Genomic DNA, 18020 nt, shown 5'->3' with positions numbered 1-18020 from the left:
GGACAGCGCCGGCAGCCAGTAGGAGGTCGGCGCGGCGCGTCGTCATCTCCTTGATGAGCCCGCCCGAGGCCTCCGTTGGGAGGGACGCTGCGGTCCCTCTGCATTGCCCATCGGCGGGCTCCCCAGTGCGTCCCGTCTCCTTTGGACTGGGGCGCCCGGCACCGGAGCCAGGCCTCCAGGGGCAGGACCCCCCCGCCCCGCCCCGGCAATGCCCTGCCTAAGGCAGCCCAGGACACCCCGAGTCCTCTTTGCAGCGCAGGGTCACCTTGGTGTCCACCAGCACCCCAGGGCCTTTTCCACTCGTGCTTCTGCTGATGGCTTCACCGAGATGTGCCGCAGGCTGGTGCTGGCCCGGCTCAGCTCAGCGAGGGCTCCGGGTGGGGTGTCCTGGCCCTTGGATTTCAGGTCAACGTGCCTCTGAGCCCCGTCAGCTCCTCCGTCTGCCCGGCGGGCTTGTGCAGTGAGGGTTCCTGGCAGTGGTCTTCGGCCGAGGGGATCCGTGCCTCACTGCGAGTATCCCGTGCTCAAGGAACTTCCTTGTTACAGGCAGGCTGAGGGCAGGATTCTGCTCGGCAACCGAAGGTGCACTTTCAGAGACCCTGGGGAGGGCAGAGCAGCACAACATCCAGAGAAGAGCTCCTGTACGGCCACCATGCTCCCTGTGAGGACAGCCCTTCTCCTCACGCTGCTCCTCATTCCTCGCCCAGCATTGCACAGGAGGCTCCTCGCCTGCTCCCAACAGGCTGCACAGTGCTGCAGAAGTCAGGAGAGGAAGACTTCTGTGGCAGGACATCAGGCAGGTGGTACTGAGCCCCTGTCCTGGTTTCAGCTGGGATAGAGTTAATTTTCTTCCTAGTAGCTGGTATAGTGCTATGTTTTTGAGTTCAGTATGAGAATAATGTTGGTAACACACTGATGTTTTCAGTTGTTGCTAAGTAAAGTTTAGTCTAAAGTCAAGGATTTTTCAGCTTCTCATGCCCAGCCAGCAGGAAGGCTGGAGGGGCACAAGAAGTTGGGAGGGGACGCAGCCAGGGCAGCTGACCCAAAGTGGCCAAAGGGGTATTCCATACCGTGTGACATCATGCCCAGTATATAAACTGGGGGGAGCTGGCCTGGGGAGGGCTCAGGAACTAACTGGGCACCAGTCGGGGGGTGGTGAGCAATTGCATTGTGCATCACTTGTTTTGTATATTCCGATCCTGTTATTATTATCGTCATTTTATTTTTGTTGTTACTATCATTATTAGTTTCTTTTCTGTTCTACTAAACTGTTCTTATCTCGACCCACGAGTTTTACATTTTTTTTCCCCGATTCTCTCCCCCATCCCACTGGGTGGGGAGTGAGTGGCTGTGTGGTGCTTAGCTGCTGATTGGGGTTGAACCATGACAGCGCCTTTGTATTTCTCTGGTTCACTGCAAGGGAGCAGGGAGCTGCTAAGAAACTCTGCAGCCTCTGTCTTCCTTTGTATATTGCTTAATGTGTGGTGTAGCTGCCTGACAATATGGGGCACCCTGTGTTATTAACAGCATTGTAATTTCCTACTCTCCTTTCTCCTTTGCAGAGAGCATCATGAAATGTTGCCTGGAGCTGGAAGGCACTCTGGTAGGAGAGGAGCTCTGCAGGGTCAGTAGTAGGCAAGATATTAACCCGCAGTTCCATCAGCACCGCAGTTGGCAAGACTGGGAAGGCACTGCCCACTGGAGAAGGTCTTGCTGAGCCAAGGTCCTGCGGAGATGCATGCAGGTCCATGAGAGAGGAGGAGGTTGTGCGTGGAAAGAGAAGGGCTCATGGTTTTTGCTGTCACTGACTTGTTCTTACTGACCTCTGTTAACTGTCTTCCTGTTTCCACCCCCCTCCTAATTGGAATGTAGAAAATTATCCTAATTGAGCAGAGACTCCAACTTGCTAAGGGCAATCTAGGTAAGGCTTGTACTTATGTGCAGTACTCATGGAGCAGGATGGCTCCTGTCCATCTTCTACACCAGAGACTTTGGAAGATGACCGCAGGCATTGCCTGCTCCAGGATCCTTGGTGCCAACATCTCCAAGATGGGAGGAGAGTGTGAAGGAGTTCACCTTGTGTCCAATCAGTTTCATCAGTGCTAGTGAACATGAGAACTAGAATAGAAATAAAAGGGAAGAAAGCAACAAATAGGCGTCATTGTGCAGTCATGAGGCAAGAGGAAGACTTGAGTGCAGAGAGGAACTGAACATCAGAAAGAGCATGGGAAGAGATGAAGAAGTCCAGAGGGGAGAGCAAGAGAGACACACAGCCTCTTGCTTGTTATTCTTGTGGTTCTTGTACCACAAGAATTTTGTTTTATGACGCTTTTGTCAGCAAATATCCTGCTGATATTGCTGTTTCCCCGTGTGGGTTGGTTCCCAGATGAGAGCTCAGCTGTGCTTCAGCCAGGAGGTTCCACTGGCTGGTGGAGAAGAGTTCCAGTGAACATCCTTTAGCCCAGGAGACGTGCACAGCTGGGCTGTGCATGCCCAGCACAGGGGGTCCGAGGGAGACCTGGGGTGCGGAGAGGTGCAGCCAAAGCCAAGTGTCTAGGACTCTGCCCTCTCCGTGGCAAAGATGTCCACGGGGCTTTGGGACCACACCTGCTATGTGCAGAGGTACAGGATCAGCCCAGGGACATGCCAGCATTCCCAAATTCTCATCATCGCTTGGTTTCTGCAACCCTCCTTCAGTCTTTGACCTGGGAGCATCCCTGCGGGACAGGCTTTGCTGTCCTCTTCTGCTCCCTGTGCTGTGGTGAAGGTGGTGTTGGGACCATGCTCACTGGTGATAGAAGATGGTCCCAGTAGGATACTGCTCCCCAGACTCTGTTTTGGGGAGGGCTGTGGTGGTGGGCCCCCATCCTGCATGCTCAGTTTGGGCTCCATCATCTTGGGAAACAGGGAGAAAACAGGGATGGGAGGAAGGGGGCAGAGAAAATGGGAGGAGGTGGGGGAGGTCATGTAATGTGGGGATGTGGGGGTGCTGCCTTCGGAGAAGGGAGGATGTCAGGACCGGCTTCAAAATGGAGCTGGGGGGTAATTACTGGAAATGCTGACAGGAAACTGAAAGGGAAGAAAGAGCAGGTGGGAGCAGGTTTTGCTCTGAGCACGAAAGAGGAAGAGCGGTGGCAGGCAGCGGACAGCCTGCGGGGAGCAGCAGATTGTACCCATGGAGGCTGGGGACACAGGGGTCGGCACCCGCTGGCTCTGCTGCCCACATCCCTTTGGTGGCAGGGGTGATACAAGATGTGGCTGGCCCAGTGGATGTTCCTGTCGTGGTATCCCTCCAGCCGTGGCATGGGGATGTGGGGGGCCGCCTGGAGCACCCCATCCCCACAGGGCAGGAGCCAGGACCCGGGTGCTCACAGACAGAGCAGGGGGCAGGGGACTGCAGGGGTGCCCGCCTGGCTGGGGCTTGTACATCCCACGCGTGAGCAACCAGAAAGCTCTGACCAAGCCCATCCCCCTGTCAAACTGCTGTGATCCTCAGTGTTTGGGGGCTGGCAGGGTATATGGATCCCCACCTGAGCTCAGCTAGCACACCGGATGGGGCAGACATCACCCCATCACCCTGCCGTGACAGCAGCATCGCTTTCTCCAAGGGGTCTATTCCCTGGTGTAAAACAAAAAAGGACTCGGGTGGCATGGGAAGGCAGCGCTGTAGGAAATTGCGAAGCCTTTTCCCCTGCCCCTGCCCACGCCAGCAACAGGGAGCTACTGGGCTGTGACCTAAAATACTGGGAAATGACTATCAGTGGTGCTCGGCTGCATTATTTGGGTCCATCTCAGGGCTGAGGGCACGTGGCTGGGATGAAACTGCAGGAGGAATCACACAGCGAAGAGAGGAGATAAATATCAGGCTGAAGCAAGAGAAGGGGAAGAGAGGGGAAGCCTGCGAGTGCAGAGGGAACTGTCTGGGCGAGCAGCAAGGAGGTGAGCTCCTGGCAGGGCTGCAGCTTGCTCTGGCTGAGCAGTGACCCTCACGCTGCAGGGAGAGACAGGAATTTCCCAGCCGATCCCGCCGGGCACCCAGCATCATTGCTGTGAGGCTGTTGGGAAGGCAGCATGGAGGTCCGGCTGGCTGGTGGCTTTCTGCCCCTGCTGCTCCTCGCCTGGCTGCCTGCTGGTGAGTCCCCTTGTGCCCTCAACTCTGCTTTGAACTCTTCCATCTTTGCATATGCCTGCAGGAGGTTTGGGACATGGCTGCTGCTGCTTTTTTCCTCTCCTCTTGCAGCTTTTAACCCCGCCATTCTGCACCAGCACCTTGCAATGTGCCTTGCAAATGGGGTCCCCCCCTGCAATTGCCTGTGCCCTGGCTGTGGCCTTTGCCCATGGGGACCCAATTTCAGGCTCCAGGGCTTTGAACCAGCATTGCCTTCAGGAGCAGGGAGAGAAAACAGTTGGGGAGGGGAAGAAAACAGAAGTGCTTATAAGCCTGACAACTGCGAAGGGGGTCAGCTTCACATGGAATATATGGATATTCTTTAACACAAACCCAACCCCCCAACCCTTCATGGTTGTTGTTTTTTTTCAGCAGAACATGCTTACCTGTTTTCAGCCACGATCGATGTGTCAGTAAGGTTAGATCTCGTCTTGCAGTGTCTCCTCCAGACAGGCTTGAGCAGCACCGCCGGGGAGGTGAAGTGGTTTAATATCACCCAAAACAAGCAGAACAAAGGTGGTGTGGAGATGAAGAACAGTTCTGCCCAGCTTGTCTTCACCAACGTGAACAAAGCACATACAGGAACATATGCATGCAGGATGGAGAACATGAGGAACATGTCCAGGAACAAATGCTCCCAATCAAAAAAATGTGGTAAGAGATGCAAGCCCACCAACACCCACAGGAGCAGAAAAAAAGGACTGAGGAAGGGAGAGGAGAGAGGGAAGAGAAGGAGGACTCTGCTGAGAAGGTGTGAAGTGACTTCAGCTCAGAGGTTCAGGAGCAATTCTGAACTACTCCAGAGTGAACATTAGGGGATGGGATGAAGCCAGAGAGGCTGCGGGGGGTCTGCTATGTTTTCTTTGCTTCTCTAGGTCTGACCATTTCCCCACAGCTAGCCCCCCAGTCCCACCTCACACTCCATGAAATGCTGGAGCCTGAGCCTGTGGCCTCAGTGGCATGTCCTTTTCGGGTGCCGGAAGACCCTTCTGCCTAGGTTGGAGGAGGAGGAGGAGGTGTCTTCTCCCTGATCCTCCCATTTTCCTTCCTTCCCGAGAAAGAGAAATGCTTGTGTGCTGCACAGTGTTGGGTGGCAATAATCAACATGCAGCATTTCAACATTCAATGTTGAGGAGCGTTTAGCAGCCGGATTTGGGATAGAACATGAGCTGCTGGAGGAAAGGACAGTTCCTTTACTGTGTCTTTCATGAACGACACATGCCAGTGCAATATGACCCCTGCAAGGTCATATATATGACTTATATTTCACTTATCACTTATATTTTTGTTTCCTCCAGGCGGCCAGCCAGGAAAGTCAGTCATCACTATGGAGTGCATGTTCCAGATTTTGTTAGAGAATCACACGGTACATGTGAAGTCGTGGTACAAAGGTGCAGGTCTGGAGGTGGGGAGTCAAACCAGCACCACGGCTCTGGGAGAAGACTGTACCAATCTCACCAGCACCGGCATGCATGCAGCCAACATGAAAATCTGTGGGTGTGCGGTGCTCGTCACAACAATAAACTTGACAGGCACTGTAAACGACACACAAGGTACAGTTCCCAGTAAGAGGCACCGCTTCTGTTTTCATGGGGGTGATGAGCGGGCAGAGAAGAATGCTATGACCAGTGCTCCCCCCTGTACCCTCGTGCACCATTTCCCCCAGCATCCCAGGCACTGGAGGAGCCGGCCCAGCACAGCCCTTTTGGCAGATGCGTACCACCATGGAGCTGCTTGGCCGTCGGGTCCTTGAAATAGGACCTGTCACATCCTCCAGCTGTGGCATGTCAGCCGAATGCTGAGGTGGCTGGAGCGGGACAGCTGGGGCTGTGGGGTCCAGGTCCCTGCCCCAAAGCAGAGTGGGGAGCAGGGTGTCCTGTGCTTCTGGGCAGTCTCTCACTTGTGTTTCTGTCTTACAGGCTGTGGCCTTAGGACACCTCAGTCCAATGACACCGAGAAGGAGAACTGGACAGGCAAGTCCCCACAGCCTTGTGTCTGCAAGGGTTGGGGGGCAGGAGGGGTCCTTGGGGAGAAAGAGGAGCAGCAAGGGGGGAAACACATCCTGATGTTTTCCCATGAGTGGGTGGGAGCCGCTGCCAGACTGGGGTAGGCACCAGTGGACCAGAGGCTGTGATGCTGGGAAGGGGCTCTGATGCTCTGACCACCCCCCTGGCTGAGTTCAGATGAATTTTTGGAGACCGTTCCCCACAGGATTCTGTTGGCACCCCAGGGCTGTGGGGGCTGCAGGTGGTTCGAGGTCTGGAAGCCCAACTTTGGAAAAGAACTGTCCCCCCCAAAAGAGGTAATGGCAGCATGCATTCCTGCACAGTGGGATGGCAGCTCATGAGTGTCTCTGTAATGGTTGTGTGTGCAGGACTCGGATTCCTCCTGTGCAGCATCTTTGGCTTAGTGGTCGGGACGCTTCTTTACATGCCAATAATTGGCATTCTGCTGTGGCAGTGCAGAAGGAACAGAGAAGGTAAGGCTGAGCCCTCGCCGAGCCCCCATCTCCTGTGGGAGCTGGTCGGCATCTCCTCCTTACCTGCTGGTCTGGACAAGCCCAGGCTTGGGAGATGTCCATCTTCATTATCCTAGTGCTCCTGCTTGCTTGGTGTTCCCTGCATGAGTCTGTCCTCCTGGACAAGCTGTCCAAGGGTGGGAAGAAGGTTCACCCCCTCCCTTCCCTCTGGCCAGTTGCTGGTGAGGGCCCACTTATGGCACAAGCTGTGGTGCAAGTGAAACAGGTCGTGCACATCACCACATTTCCAGAAGTGTCCAGCTCAGAGCTCTTCTCCAGCCCCTCCAAAGGCTTTTAAATCCTTGCCAACGCCTCCTGACCCTTGGCCATCTTCAAAGCCAGCCAGCCACAAAGCCCCATCCTCTCTTGCAACAAAAGCAGGACCAGTACAGATGTTTTCTTCATTTAAAATAATGATTGTTATAATTATTTTAAGTACTTTTTAAACTATGTTTCCTTTTTCAGGAAAGCTCACAAGCAAGCAAGTGGCAGAAGAGGATCAGCTCAGCACGGTAAGCCAGGGAGGGCTTCGCACGTATCATTTCCTCCCTGTAAAAAAGAGCACTGGCTGTTGAATACCCATTTAAAGGATTTCAAGGTAAAATCAGCTTTGCTTTCTGAAAACGTGGTCCTAAACACTTACTAATTCCTATTAAATAGGAGATTACAAGCTTCTGAATAGGTGGCACCTCTGAGCAAGCTGAATAATGCTTGGGCAGTGCAAATAGTTGTGCCAGTGGAAAAATATTAGCAGGGGAGATGCAGAAGGGAAAGCCAGGGGTCTACTCATTGCTCTCTCCCCTGCAGGCAGCCCCGGTGACAGGGACTGAGGACCTGACCTACGTCAACCTGAAGTTTGAAAAGAAGGGGACAAAAGCTGCCACCTCTGATGTCGTTTACACTGAGATCAAACCATCGCAACAAAAGCAGAGTGGCAGGGATGCCGGTGCTGCCAACGAAGGAGTGGATGTCTCCCCTGAGGGAGAAGGCAAATGAGGGAGAAGGGAGGGATGAGCAGCTTGTTGTATGCCTGTCGGGGTCACCATCCCTGAAAACTAGGTGTTTGCTCATACAGAAGTGCAATCTTGGCGACCAAAGCCACCTATTTACCCCCAAATGGCCGCACCACGCCATCTCTCGCAGTGAGGACGGGGCTCTTCCAGCCAGTTTCCCCCTGGCCTTCCTGCAGCCCCAAGCACTGCCAAGCCTCAGCAAGTCCTTTCATGGTCTCTGGTTACCTCTAGCAACTTTCTCCATGTTTCAGCAATGTCAGTGTGCACTGAATGGCCACCATGGTCCATAAAGCACTTGGGGTCCCCTTAGTGCTGGACATGCTGGGTGGGGTGGCCACGAGAAGCTCCTCTCGGTGCTGGAAAAGTCCTGGAGCAATTTTCTGGATTTTCCGCAGAGCAGGCACCTGCTGTGATATGGGTTGACCTTGCTTTGGTTGACTTGCTCAAAACACAAGGAGCAAGGATGGAAAAGCATCGCTTGCTTCGCAGAAGTGCAACGTGGGTGCTGCTGCACTGATCTATGTGGATCTACTTTGTACCAGAAGCGGACGGGTGTCTTCATGCATGTAGAGCTTTCCTGTAATTTGGGGGGGGGAGGGGGGAGGAACAACAAAAGAAAATAAAAGGTGGTGGTTTTGCCTTCAGTGTTTCCAGTTCTGTACTGCTGATGGAGCCAAGGCTGAAGTCCTGCAGGAATAGACTTTCTGGTTTCCCCATTCAGTCCAGTTTCAGAGCAGCTGCCCATGGGAGACATCCCCAAAGCAGTGGTGGTGGAGCTCCTGGTGTCCTGGGGGTAGAGCTCAGGTCATGTGTGGCCAGGAAGACATAGGCAAGGGCTAAAGAAAGTGAAAAATTGGGGAAAAAAATCCCAAATATCTGGGGGGAGCAACCAGTGGAAAAGAGGGTGGGATGTGAATGTCAAAGTGTTGAACCGGGAAGGCTCATAGAGGTACCAAAGTTGCTGGGGGATGCTGCCTAGGGATGCAGAGCAGAACCAGGCTCCACCAAACTGCAGGACATCCTCACCAGCCTCCTCCCAGGTACCTGCAACCATGAAGGAGGAGCAGGTGGAGGAGGATCCCTAGGGATGCCCCATCTCGGAAAGGGAAGGCCTAAGTTAAACGGGCAGTTACAAAATGCAGCCAAAACCCTAGCAGCAGCTCCTGAAGGAGCTGGAGGAGGAACTGGGGTTTGAAGGAAATGTGTGCCCCAGGCCTCCGCCTGGCTGCAGAAAGGAAGCAAGATGAAGGATCTCCGGAACACCTCACTGCCTATCACTCCTGGGGGGCCGTTTCCAACCTATGTGCCTGGAGGCCCATGGGATTTGGCTTAGAGCAGGCACCGCTCGGCCACAACTCCCACCCTATCCTTGTGGCAAGGAGAGTGATTGCTTGTGCTTGGGTGGGATGTGAGAGTGGCCATCCCACACCCTCCTGTCATGGCACTGGGACAGCCAGGGAGGTTGGGGTGGGGCAGAAGTCCAACAAGGGATCAGCGGGGGGTCTGCTGGCCACCTTTTCATCAACAGCTGGCTGAATATGAGCCGGCAGTGTGTCCGTGTAGCCAAGAAGGCCAATGGCATCCTGGCTTGTATCAGAAATAGTGTGGCCAGCAGGACTAGGGCAGGGATCATTCCCCTGTACTTGGCACTGGTGAGGCTGCACCTCTAATACTGTGTTCAGTTTTGGGCCCCTCACTACAGGAAAGACACTGAGGTGCTGGACCGTGTCCAAAGAAGAGCAACAAAGCTGGTGAGGGGTCTAGAGCACAAGTCTTATGATGACCAGCTGAGGCAACTGGGGTTGTTTAGCCTGGAGAAAAGGAGGCTCTGGGGAGACCTTATTGCTCTCTACAACTACCTGAAAGGAGGTTGTAGTGAGGTGGGGGTCGGTGTCTTCTCCCAGGTAACAAGCAATAGGACAAAAGGAAATAGCCTCAAGTTGTGCCGGGGAGGTTTAGATTGGATATTAGGAAAAAATTCTTCACTGAAAGGGTTGTCAAGCACTGGAACTGGCTGCCCAGGGAAGTGGTGGAGTTGCCATCCCCGGAGGTATTTAAAAGACCTGTAGATGTGGTGCTTAGGAACGTGGTTTAGTGGTGGCCTTGGCAGTTCTAGGGTAATGGTTGGACTCAATGATCTTAAGGGTCTTTTCCAACTTAAATGATTCTATGATTCTATATAGCCAGGCTGGGTGGCCCTTGGGCTGGCCCAGCACAGCCCTTCTCATGTTCCTGTGGCATGAAATGACCAATACTGTTATTTTAAGAAGAAAGGGGTTAAAAAAAGCTGACTTCAACTGAGAGGGACTGCTCATGACCCCAACAAGAGCTGAGCAGGACACCTGAGAGTTGTATTAAAATCTTGGCAGCTGGTTATCCTTTGCAGAGGCAAGAGAAGAGGCTTCAGAGGAGGCAAATACAACTGCAGAGAAGTTCTTCAGCATCCCACTGGTCAAAAAAGAAGGCCACGAGGAAAGGGAAAACACAAAAGACATGAGCAGAGTGACAAGGTCACTAAATTGCAGAGGCAAAATCGGAAAGCTAAGGTACAAAATGGGTTAAGACTAACAAGGGCTGTGAAAGGCTCGGCATTTGCTTAACTGCCTTAAAAAGAAGAGGAATGAAAAGGAAAAGTTTGGCCCATTGCCTCACCAAGAAAGAGTCATTAACTAATGAAGTGGAGAATGCAGGGATGTTCATAGTGCTGCTTTTGCATCTTCCCTTACACCCAAGGTTAGTGGGGTGGGGATCAGATTTGGGATAGTGCTTCTAACAAGGAACCAGGAAAGAAGCCATGAAATAGCCTTGGAGCAGTTACACGAGTGAGCAAGAGGTGAAGAAACGCAGCCAGAGCTGCTTAAGGAACTAGCTGAGACAATCTCTCTCAAGGTCTCAGGGCCTTTTGCAAGTGCAGGCAGGAAGGGTGGGGCCAGCGTCTTTGTCCATCAGCTATTTTAAAAAGGTGAAACAGCTAAGGCTAGAGCTGAGCATCCAAATTTCAGTTCTCAGAAAGATGCTATCACAAGCAGTTAAGCAAGTGAGTGAAGATAAAGCGATAATAAACGCAATGCCCTCCTTGCCCCAAACGCACCCATGCCACCTCCATACGGACAGAAGTCTCCCTTGTCCCTGTGTGTGCTCAAGGCAGGTGGGCGAGACATCCGTGATGGGTTTCCATGCCAGGAGAATGGAGGGTGCCCTCGCTGCCCTGCAAGCTCTGCTCGCTGCACAGAGGAAGCCTGACTCAGGTGGAGAAAAAAAGTAAAAGTGCTGCTTCTCCCAGTTTGGGTTCTTTTTAGGGCAGAATCATAGCAGCAGGCACCTGGGGAGACCATGGAGGAGCCACTCAACCTGGAGAAGAGGGGTACCCGGGGGGGCAGCCAGGGAGGTCTCTGCAGCTCCCCAGGAGCTGCTGCCTGATGTGGTCCCCAAGCTTCAGGCCGACCGTGATGGTGCTTTCGGGTGCTGGTGGACAAGTCCTCAGTGCTGCCAGCCCCATTCCTACATGGTCCTCAGCTGAACCTCCTACAGAAAGGGCTCAGCAGAACATAAGGTCTTGAGCAAAGCTGCAGCCATGCCGGTGCACACAGGAGAGGCTTGGCCTCCACCATGCTCCCTGCCCACTGGAGGAGCAGCAGGAATCCATATGGGAAAGAACAGGAAAGAAAGAATTGACCCGGGTCACAGTGGGAGAGAGGAGAAGCAAGCCAAGGAACAGAAGAGGAGGAATGGGAAAGGATGGGGATGGGTGAGGGTGGCAGTGGGGAGGACTGTAATATACTTGGATGGTGTGAAAAAGAGAAGGAGAGAGGCCAGCACAGAAGAGAAAAAAACAGAAGAGAATTAGGGAAAGAAGAACAGAAACAGAGAGGTGGAAGGAAGTGGAGCAGAGAAAGAGAAGGAGGGGAGGGACCAGAAGAGTCAGAAGAAGGGGAAGACACTGGGGGAGGAAAATGGCTCAGCCCAAGGAAGGCACCGACCTCACTTTGCTGTGGGAAAAAGAGCAGTTAATTCATTGCGTGATTAATCAGATTTCTGCTGGCAAGTTCATTGGACTTGAACACCTCTGAAGCTCTCAGAGATGTGTGAGCCAGGCACAAGGAAAGGTTTATTCCCTACTCTTCAAAGGGCACATGTCCCTCCCTGTCTTGCAGACCATCTCCTTCTCATCCAGGAGACTCAATTTCTCCAGCAAGGAAGTTTACCAGCAAGCATTGCATTTATTTAAGAGCAAAGTATCGCATGTAAAGCAAGATGCAAAGATGCAGGAAAAGCTTCCTGGTCTTTGCACTAATGGGCCTCTGAAGGCCACCAATGCAGCCATGCTTTTCCTAGCAGGAGGAAAAGCAGCTGCTCTAATTCAAGGGGAGGAAAGCAGGCATGCATGCGGAGCCAGTGCTGAATTCCATGGCTCTTCATGCCTTCTCAAGTTGAAGCTGTGCAAGGGGACATCCTGGAGTGTGAGTACGGAGGCAGGGGTAGTTGCACTGGGGTGTTTCTCCATGAACGGCTCCATAAAGCATCTCCTGAACAGGCTCCAGGGTAAAAAGGGACATTCAATGGATGTTAAGAGAGGCAGGAGGAGAAGGGTGAAAAATGTGGCTGATATCATCTATCTAGAGGAGCAAGAGAAACGGACGCTCACCTCTGTGATGCAGTGCTTGGCCACACACTTGGCCCGTGGCACAAAGGGCTGCATCTTGCAACCCCCTGGAAAATGGGGACAATTCACTCTGATTCAGTTTTATTGCTGGGGAGGGTTGGAGGAGCATCCCTGATTATTTTAATCCCCCTTTTTGTAAATTAGACTATTTCTATATCCCCAAGATGATGCTCACCAGGATGGATTCTGGTGGTGCTGGGAGGAGAAGCCAACAGCACTGGGCTTTGCTGTGTGCTGGGGTCTGCAGAGCTGGTGAGGCGAGGAACAGGCGATCCTGAGCAGGCACAGCCACTGGAGGGAGGCAGTGGAGCGGAAAAGCTGGCAAAAAACTTTGGACATGGCTTAAGATGGGAAACAGCTTGTCTGGAGCAAACTGGTTGGGAGAGGCACATCCATCCCCCCTGCATCAGGGCCTCTCCTGGTCCCCTGTAACTCCTCCTGCCTACAACCCAGTTGTGCTCAGGACCTGCATCTATCACCTTGGACAGTTTTCTGCACTTCTGCAGCTGGAAAAAAACCCACAGCTGTCATCTTTGTGTTGCACAAGTGGAAATAGGAAGAGGTGAGGGAATCCCTATGGTGACAGTCCTGGACCAAATCCTGTGCCCTTGGCCCCTCTTGTCTAGATGTCGCAGCCCCAAATCCCATTCTGATGTGGGTGGGATCCCCCAGGCTGCCCCAGCCCTTGGCTTGGAGGAGGAATAACAGGGACAATGAGGCTGCCAACGAGCCAGCGAGGGAAGAGGGATGTGACTTACAGCCACCAAGAAGGGGACAAGCAGATGCTCGTCTTTGCAGTCCCCAGCCCTTGTGTGCCCTGTTTGCCTGCAGTGCCATAAAACACTGCCCGAGGCAGCGGTGCAGAGGGGATGCTTCCAGAGGGCAATGGATGATGCAATCCCCCCAAAGAAACAAACCCACCTGAACGATGCTTCAAAACCATCACGCAAAGAGTAAGAGATCTCACAAGAAAAAGTGCGTGGTAGGAGACAAAGGAACAAGTCCACAACTGGACTGATGGAAGACAGTCTATGGCCAGATCCAGTAAGGTCTCAGGGGTCTGGCCTGAGGCAGCAGGCGCTCTGAGGCCCCATTCCAGCACACACACAGCTGCACACCTCACTCTGCACCACAGAGCAGCATGATTTTTAGTCCTTTGTGCTCTCCGCAGCCTCGTCTGAGATGCAAGCGTGCAGGTCATTCCTGCACTCCCCATGGGCCGTACCTGGCACTGTGTGTCCATCCCAGGTCACCTGGAGAGAGGGTGGCTTCAGCTACCTGGAGCACAGAGTTCAGAGGAACACGGGAACAGGTCAGCTACTGGGAGAAAAACAGTTAGAGAAGCTTCACTGAAAATGGCTGAAGTTACAGTGACTTAACTCTGCTGCAGGGCATGTTTAAAGTGTCTGCTGGAGACCCCGTAGAATTGCCCTGTCGCAGAGCTGGCTCAACAGCACATCGGGACATGAACCACATCTGCTGAGTTCAGTTAATCCTCCTTCAGTTTGTCCTTTTAGCCCCTTCCCACCACCGCAGCTGCAAAGGGAGGCAGGTGCTGATCTCTTCTCCCTGGCATCCAGTGATAGTGTTGTCCCACAAACAGGGTTCGTTTACTCAATGTGCAAGCCAATAACGCACAGAGTCGAGGTATTTTCAAACTGATTTCGTTGATGTGCATGAATGGGTGCCTGTCTCAAGACAGCATACCCTTGTCTCAAAAATCCTTATAATTATACACTTAACTAATACATATTCATTGTTATTTTCCTTAATGATTGGTTCTTTCTTCTTCATCCCTCATGTAAATTAGTGCACAGACTCTGTCTTCTTCCTTCATTGTCTTCTTTTGAGCAGTTGGTATCATTTGAGTAGGTGGTCAATGAATTGGTGGTCGCGATCTCCCCTGTAGGAATTACCTTTTGCCTACTTCTTCCCTAATCTTGGCAGTTCCAAGCAGTTTAAGGTTTATTGACCAGACCACAATTTATTACCTTTTCTGACATAAACATAAAGCCCCATTGTTGTCCTAAAATCAGATTCATTACCCGGTGTGCAATAGACCAATCTCACACACTTAGGGGAGACACTGCTTTTTATTCAGGCCTGGGTGCTCAGTGGATTCTCCACAAATTGAGCACACCCAATGCATCAGGTGTGCCTCTTTTACACAGTAACAATTACATACAATTCATTAAACTACTCCTACCTAGTACATAATACTCTACCTAGTACATATTCAGACTATCTAATGCATATGCATAAGATTACATAATCGTGACATACAAATGCTTTCTCCGCATGAGCGGGGGTCTCAGGTGGTCTTCGGTGATCGTCTGGGGAGGTATCCCCTCCTCACTTTGACCGCTAAATCGCTCTTGGCTAGGTCAGTGGTCCGTTCTCCTGCCAAGAGGGATGTATCTTCAATCAGGAAAGTATAAAAAAGTACAGGATAACCTTGGCTACTCCTCTAGGTATTATTAAAGTTGTTTGAAGTTGAAAATTATTAACTAACTTAATTTAAAACAGGATTTTCTATTCTAAACAAACAGGATCCTCTATTCCTGACATCAATCCTTCCCCCCTTTGAGACTTATGATGTCATTTAATATTCATCCTAAGTCTCACACCATTCCTTTATAAGTTCTTGGTCTACACAACGGCATGTATTGTATCATGCAACACGTTATCAAAATCAGAACTACAAACGACAGGATAAACACAAACAATTGTTTTAACCAACTTATATTTAGGAGCCATGAAGTCAACCACAAAAGTTCCAGTCAGAACATTCTTGTTCTGAAAAGTTAGAAGCTAATTCTTTCAATTGCTGTATCTTTTTTTCCACCAATTGTAAATTATCAGAAAGATTAAAACAACACATTCCTCACAACCATGATTGTGCCTTAATAATAGATAATCTATAGCTGCCTGGTTCTCTAGGGTTGCCTCTCTAACCTGGGTCATTTCTGTTCCAAGAGCTGTCAGCACTTGGGATGTATAAGTAATGTCTTTGACCAAAGCACAAGCAATTCTTCTTAAGGTATGATAAATCATGACGACTCCTATTCTGGGTGTTAATATTGCTGCAGCTGTCATTTCACTTGAACCATAAAGAGTAACTTGGGAGTCACAATCTTCTGGTAACCAATGAGTTGCTCTTTTTTCCTCTCCTCAATTTTTGAATCTTCATTGCTTAGGAGCAATGGGGCTAATCTCCCAATTGAGCAAGGGCCCTCAGTGATGTTGGCTGGGACGTAGGTATAGGCTAGTCGACCACAAAGTAAAAACCATCCCAGAGGTAGTCAAGTGTGGGCCCAAGCATAACTTACATTTTGTGTTTCATTACATGCTAAAGGGGGTTGCAATTGCATTAGATTGTCACACTTTGAGGAACAACTTACAAAGTTAGCACAATGTTTTGCAAGTAGAGTTCCTCATACTTTTACTCTCAGCGTTCCCCTTTCTTTAATTTTAATAGTTCTTCCCATATTGTACAAATTACTATATGTCATTTTGAATCCAAATACTCTTAACATAGTATAATTTTTCAATATTTCTAATGGGGTTGGGATCCCAATTAGAACTATACATTTCCCCAACCAAATTTCCTGATCCTAAACAGAAGGTGGACATGTTGGTAACTTCTCTGGCCAAGAGTTCCCAAATATTATGATTTCTATCCCATTATGGCAACAAAAATTGAGTATTATTATTTCCTACCCAAATTATCAAAATATTTACTAACAATTAGCCACTTCATTATTGTTTCTGTAAAAATATTACGCTGTAACTTAATATTGGGTTGTCTTTAGTTTCAACTTCAAAGGTCCTTTTGGCATGGAAGTTCACAGGGCGGATGGTATCTTCTTTATTTTAATATAGTGGATCCAGGATTCAGCTCCCTGGAGCTTCACTGCAGTCAATAGCACTTGATAAGGTCCTCTCCACTTCTCCGTGAGTGGTATGTCTTTCCACGTCTGCAGATATACTGAGTCTCCAGGCTTGAAGGGGTGTACTGGTGAATCCAAAGGCACAGGAGCTTTACCCTGGATGTGTCTATGGAGAGAGTTAATGATGTTGCCCAAAGATATTAAATAACCCCCCACGATCTGTTCTCCTTTCAGGTGTATCTGATTATCTTTTCCTGTCAAATTTGCAACATAAGGCCTTCCAGATATTTCAAATGGACTAATTTTCTCTTTTGTCCTAGGTGTTATTCTAATTCTAAGTAGTGCCAGAGGCAAGAATTCAATCCATTTCATCTGAATTTTCCTGACATAATTTCCTCATTTGTTGTTTGTTTGTTTGATTCATTTTTTCTACTTTTCTACTAGACTGTGGTCTCCACAGGGTGTGTAAATCCCATTTTATCTGTAAGAATTTAGAAACTTCCTGGATGACTTCTGCTACAAAATGGGGTCCCCTATCTGTGGAAAATCCTTTAGGAACTCCAAATTTAGGTATTATTTCTTTCAAAAGCACTTACACTACCTCCCTGGCTTTGTTGGTGCAACACAGGAAAGCTTCTGGCCAACCTGAAAAGGTATCAACAATTACCAATAAATATTTGTATCCTTTGCACTTTGGTAGTTCAGAGCAATCAATCTGCCAGTAATTCCCAGGTATAAAACCTCTTTTTACCTCTCCTGGTAACAGTCTTTTTTGAATTTTGGCATTATTCCTCAAACAGATTTCACATCCTTGTGTAATACCTTTTGCAATTTTTAGCATGTTAATGTCTATTGCATGTGTTCTTACCATTTCTACCAGGGCTTCAGCTCCCATATGAGTGGTACCATGTGGTCTTTTCATGAGTTCCCTCATTATTTGAGCGGTAACTATACATTGTCCATCTGGAGTTTTCCACCATCCTTCAAGTGTCTTGATACACTTTAGAAACTCAGCAAATTTATCTTCTTTCTTTGTATATTCAGGGATGTTAACATTAAAAGTTCTTTCAGGAACTAAGGCTGCTATTTTTTGTAAATAAAGCAGCTCTTTTTGCAGTCTCATCAGCCTTTCAATTTCCTTTGATTATATCAGTCTGTCCAGATTGGTGTGCTCTGCAATATATCACTGCCACTTCCTTCAGCCTATTGACTGCTTCCAGCAATCTCAAAATTTCTTTGCTATATTTTATAGGATTTCCTTGTTATGATAATAATCCTCTCTGCTTACAAATTGCACCAAGTGCATGTATTATTCCAAAGACATACTTTGAGTCAGTGTAGATATTGTCCCGCTTTCCTTCCAAAATCTTAAAGCTCAGGTTAATGCAATTAGTTCAGCCTTCTGAGCAGAAGTGCTCACTGGCAGCGATGTTGCCTCTATCTCTTCTTCCAGAATAACGACAGCACATCCAGCTTTCTGTTCCCCTTTGATGATGAAACTGCTTCTGTCGGTGAACAGTTCCTAATCAGGATCTCGTAAAGGGACATCTTTCAGGTCTGCATGGCTGGAGCATACCTCCTCAATAGTTTGTAAGCAGTCATGCGTCAATTCTTCTTTTTTGTGTAGGGGTAACACAGATGTTGGATTTAAGGCACTAGATACCTTCATTATTACATCTTCTTGTTGGAGCAGCATTGCTTGGTACTGTACCATTCTGCTCGGGGACAGCCCATGATGTCCATTCTGTTCTAACACTGCTGTAACAGC

At 49.9% G+C, this 18020-nt stretch overlaps 1 protein-coding gene across 1 annotated transcript; it reads left to right on the top strand.

Moving 5' to 3' along the window:
- The first annotated feature begins 3699 nt into the window (after window positions 1-3699).
- On the top strand, window positions 3700-6278 carry LOC104842669. Its single transcript, XM_010585179.1, has 4 exons — window positions 3700-4132; window positions 4541-4822; window positions 5467-5733; window positions 6088-6278. The coding sequence occupies exons 1-4, from the start codon at window positions 4072-4074 to the stop codon at window positions 6276-6278; spliced, it is 801 nt and encodes a 266-aa protein (XP_010583481.1). The 5' UTR covers window positions 3700-4071.
- Window positions 6279-18020: the final 11742 nt, after the last annotated feature.

The sequence above is a fragment of the Haliaeetus leucocephalus genome, unplaced genomic scaffold, assembly GCF_000737465.1.
Source record: "Haliaeetus leucocephalus isolate CR32 unplaced genomic scaffold, Haliaeetus_leucocephalus-4.0 Scaffold92, whole genome shotgun sequence".
Lineage (NCBI taxonomy): Eukaryota > Metazoa > Chordata > Aves > Accipitriformes > Accipitridae > Haliaeetus > Haliaeetus leucocephalus.
This window is presented reverse-complemented; position numbering and strand designations above follow the sequence as displayed.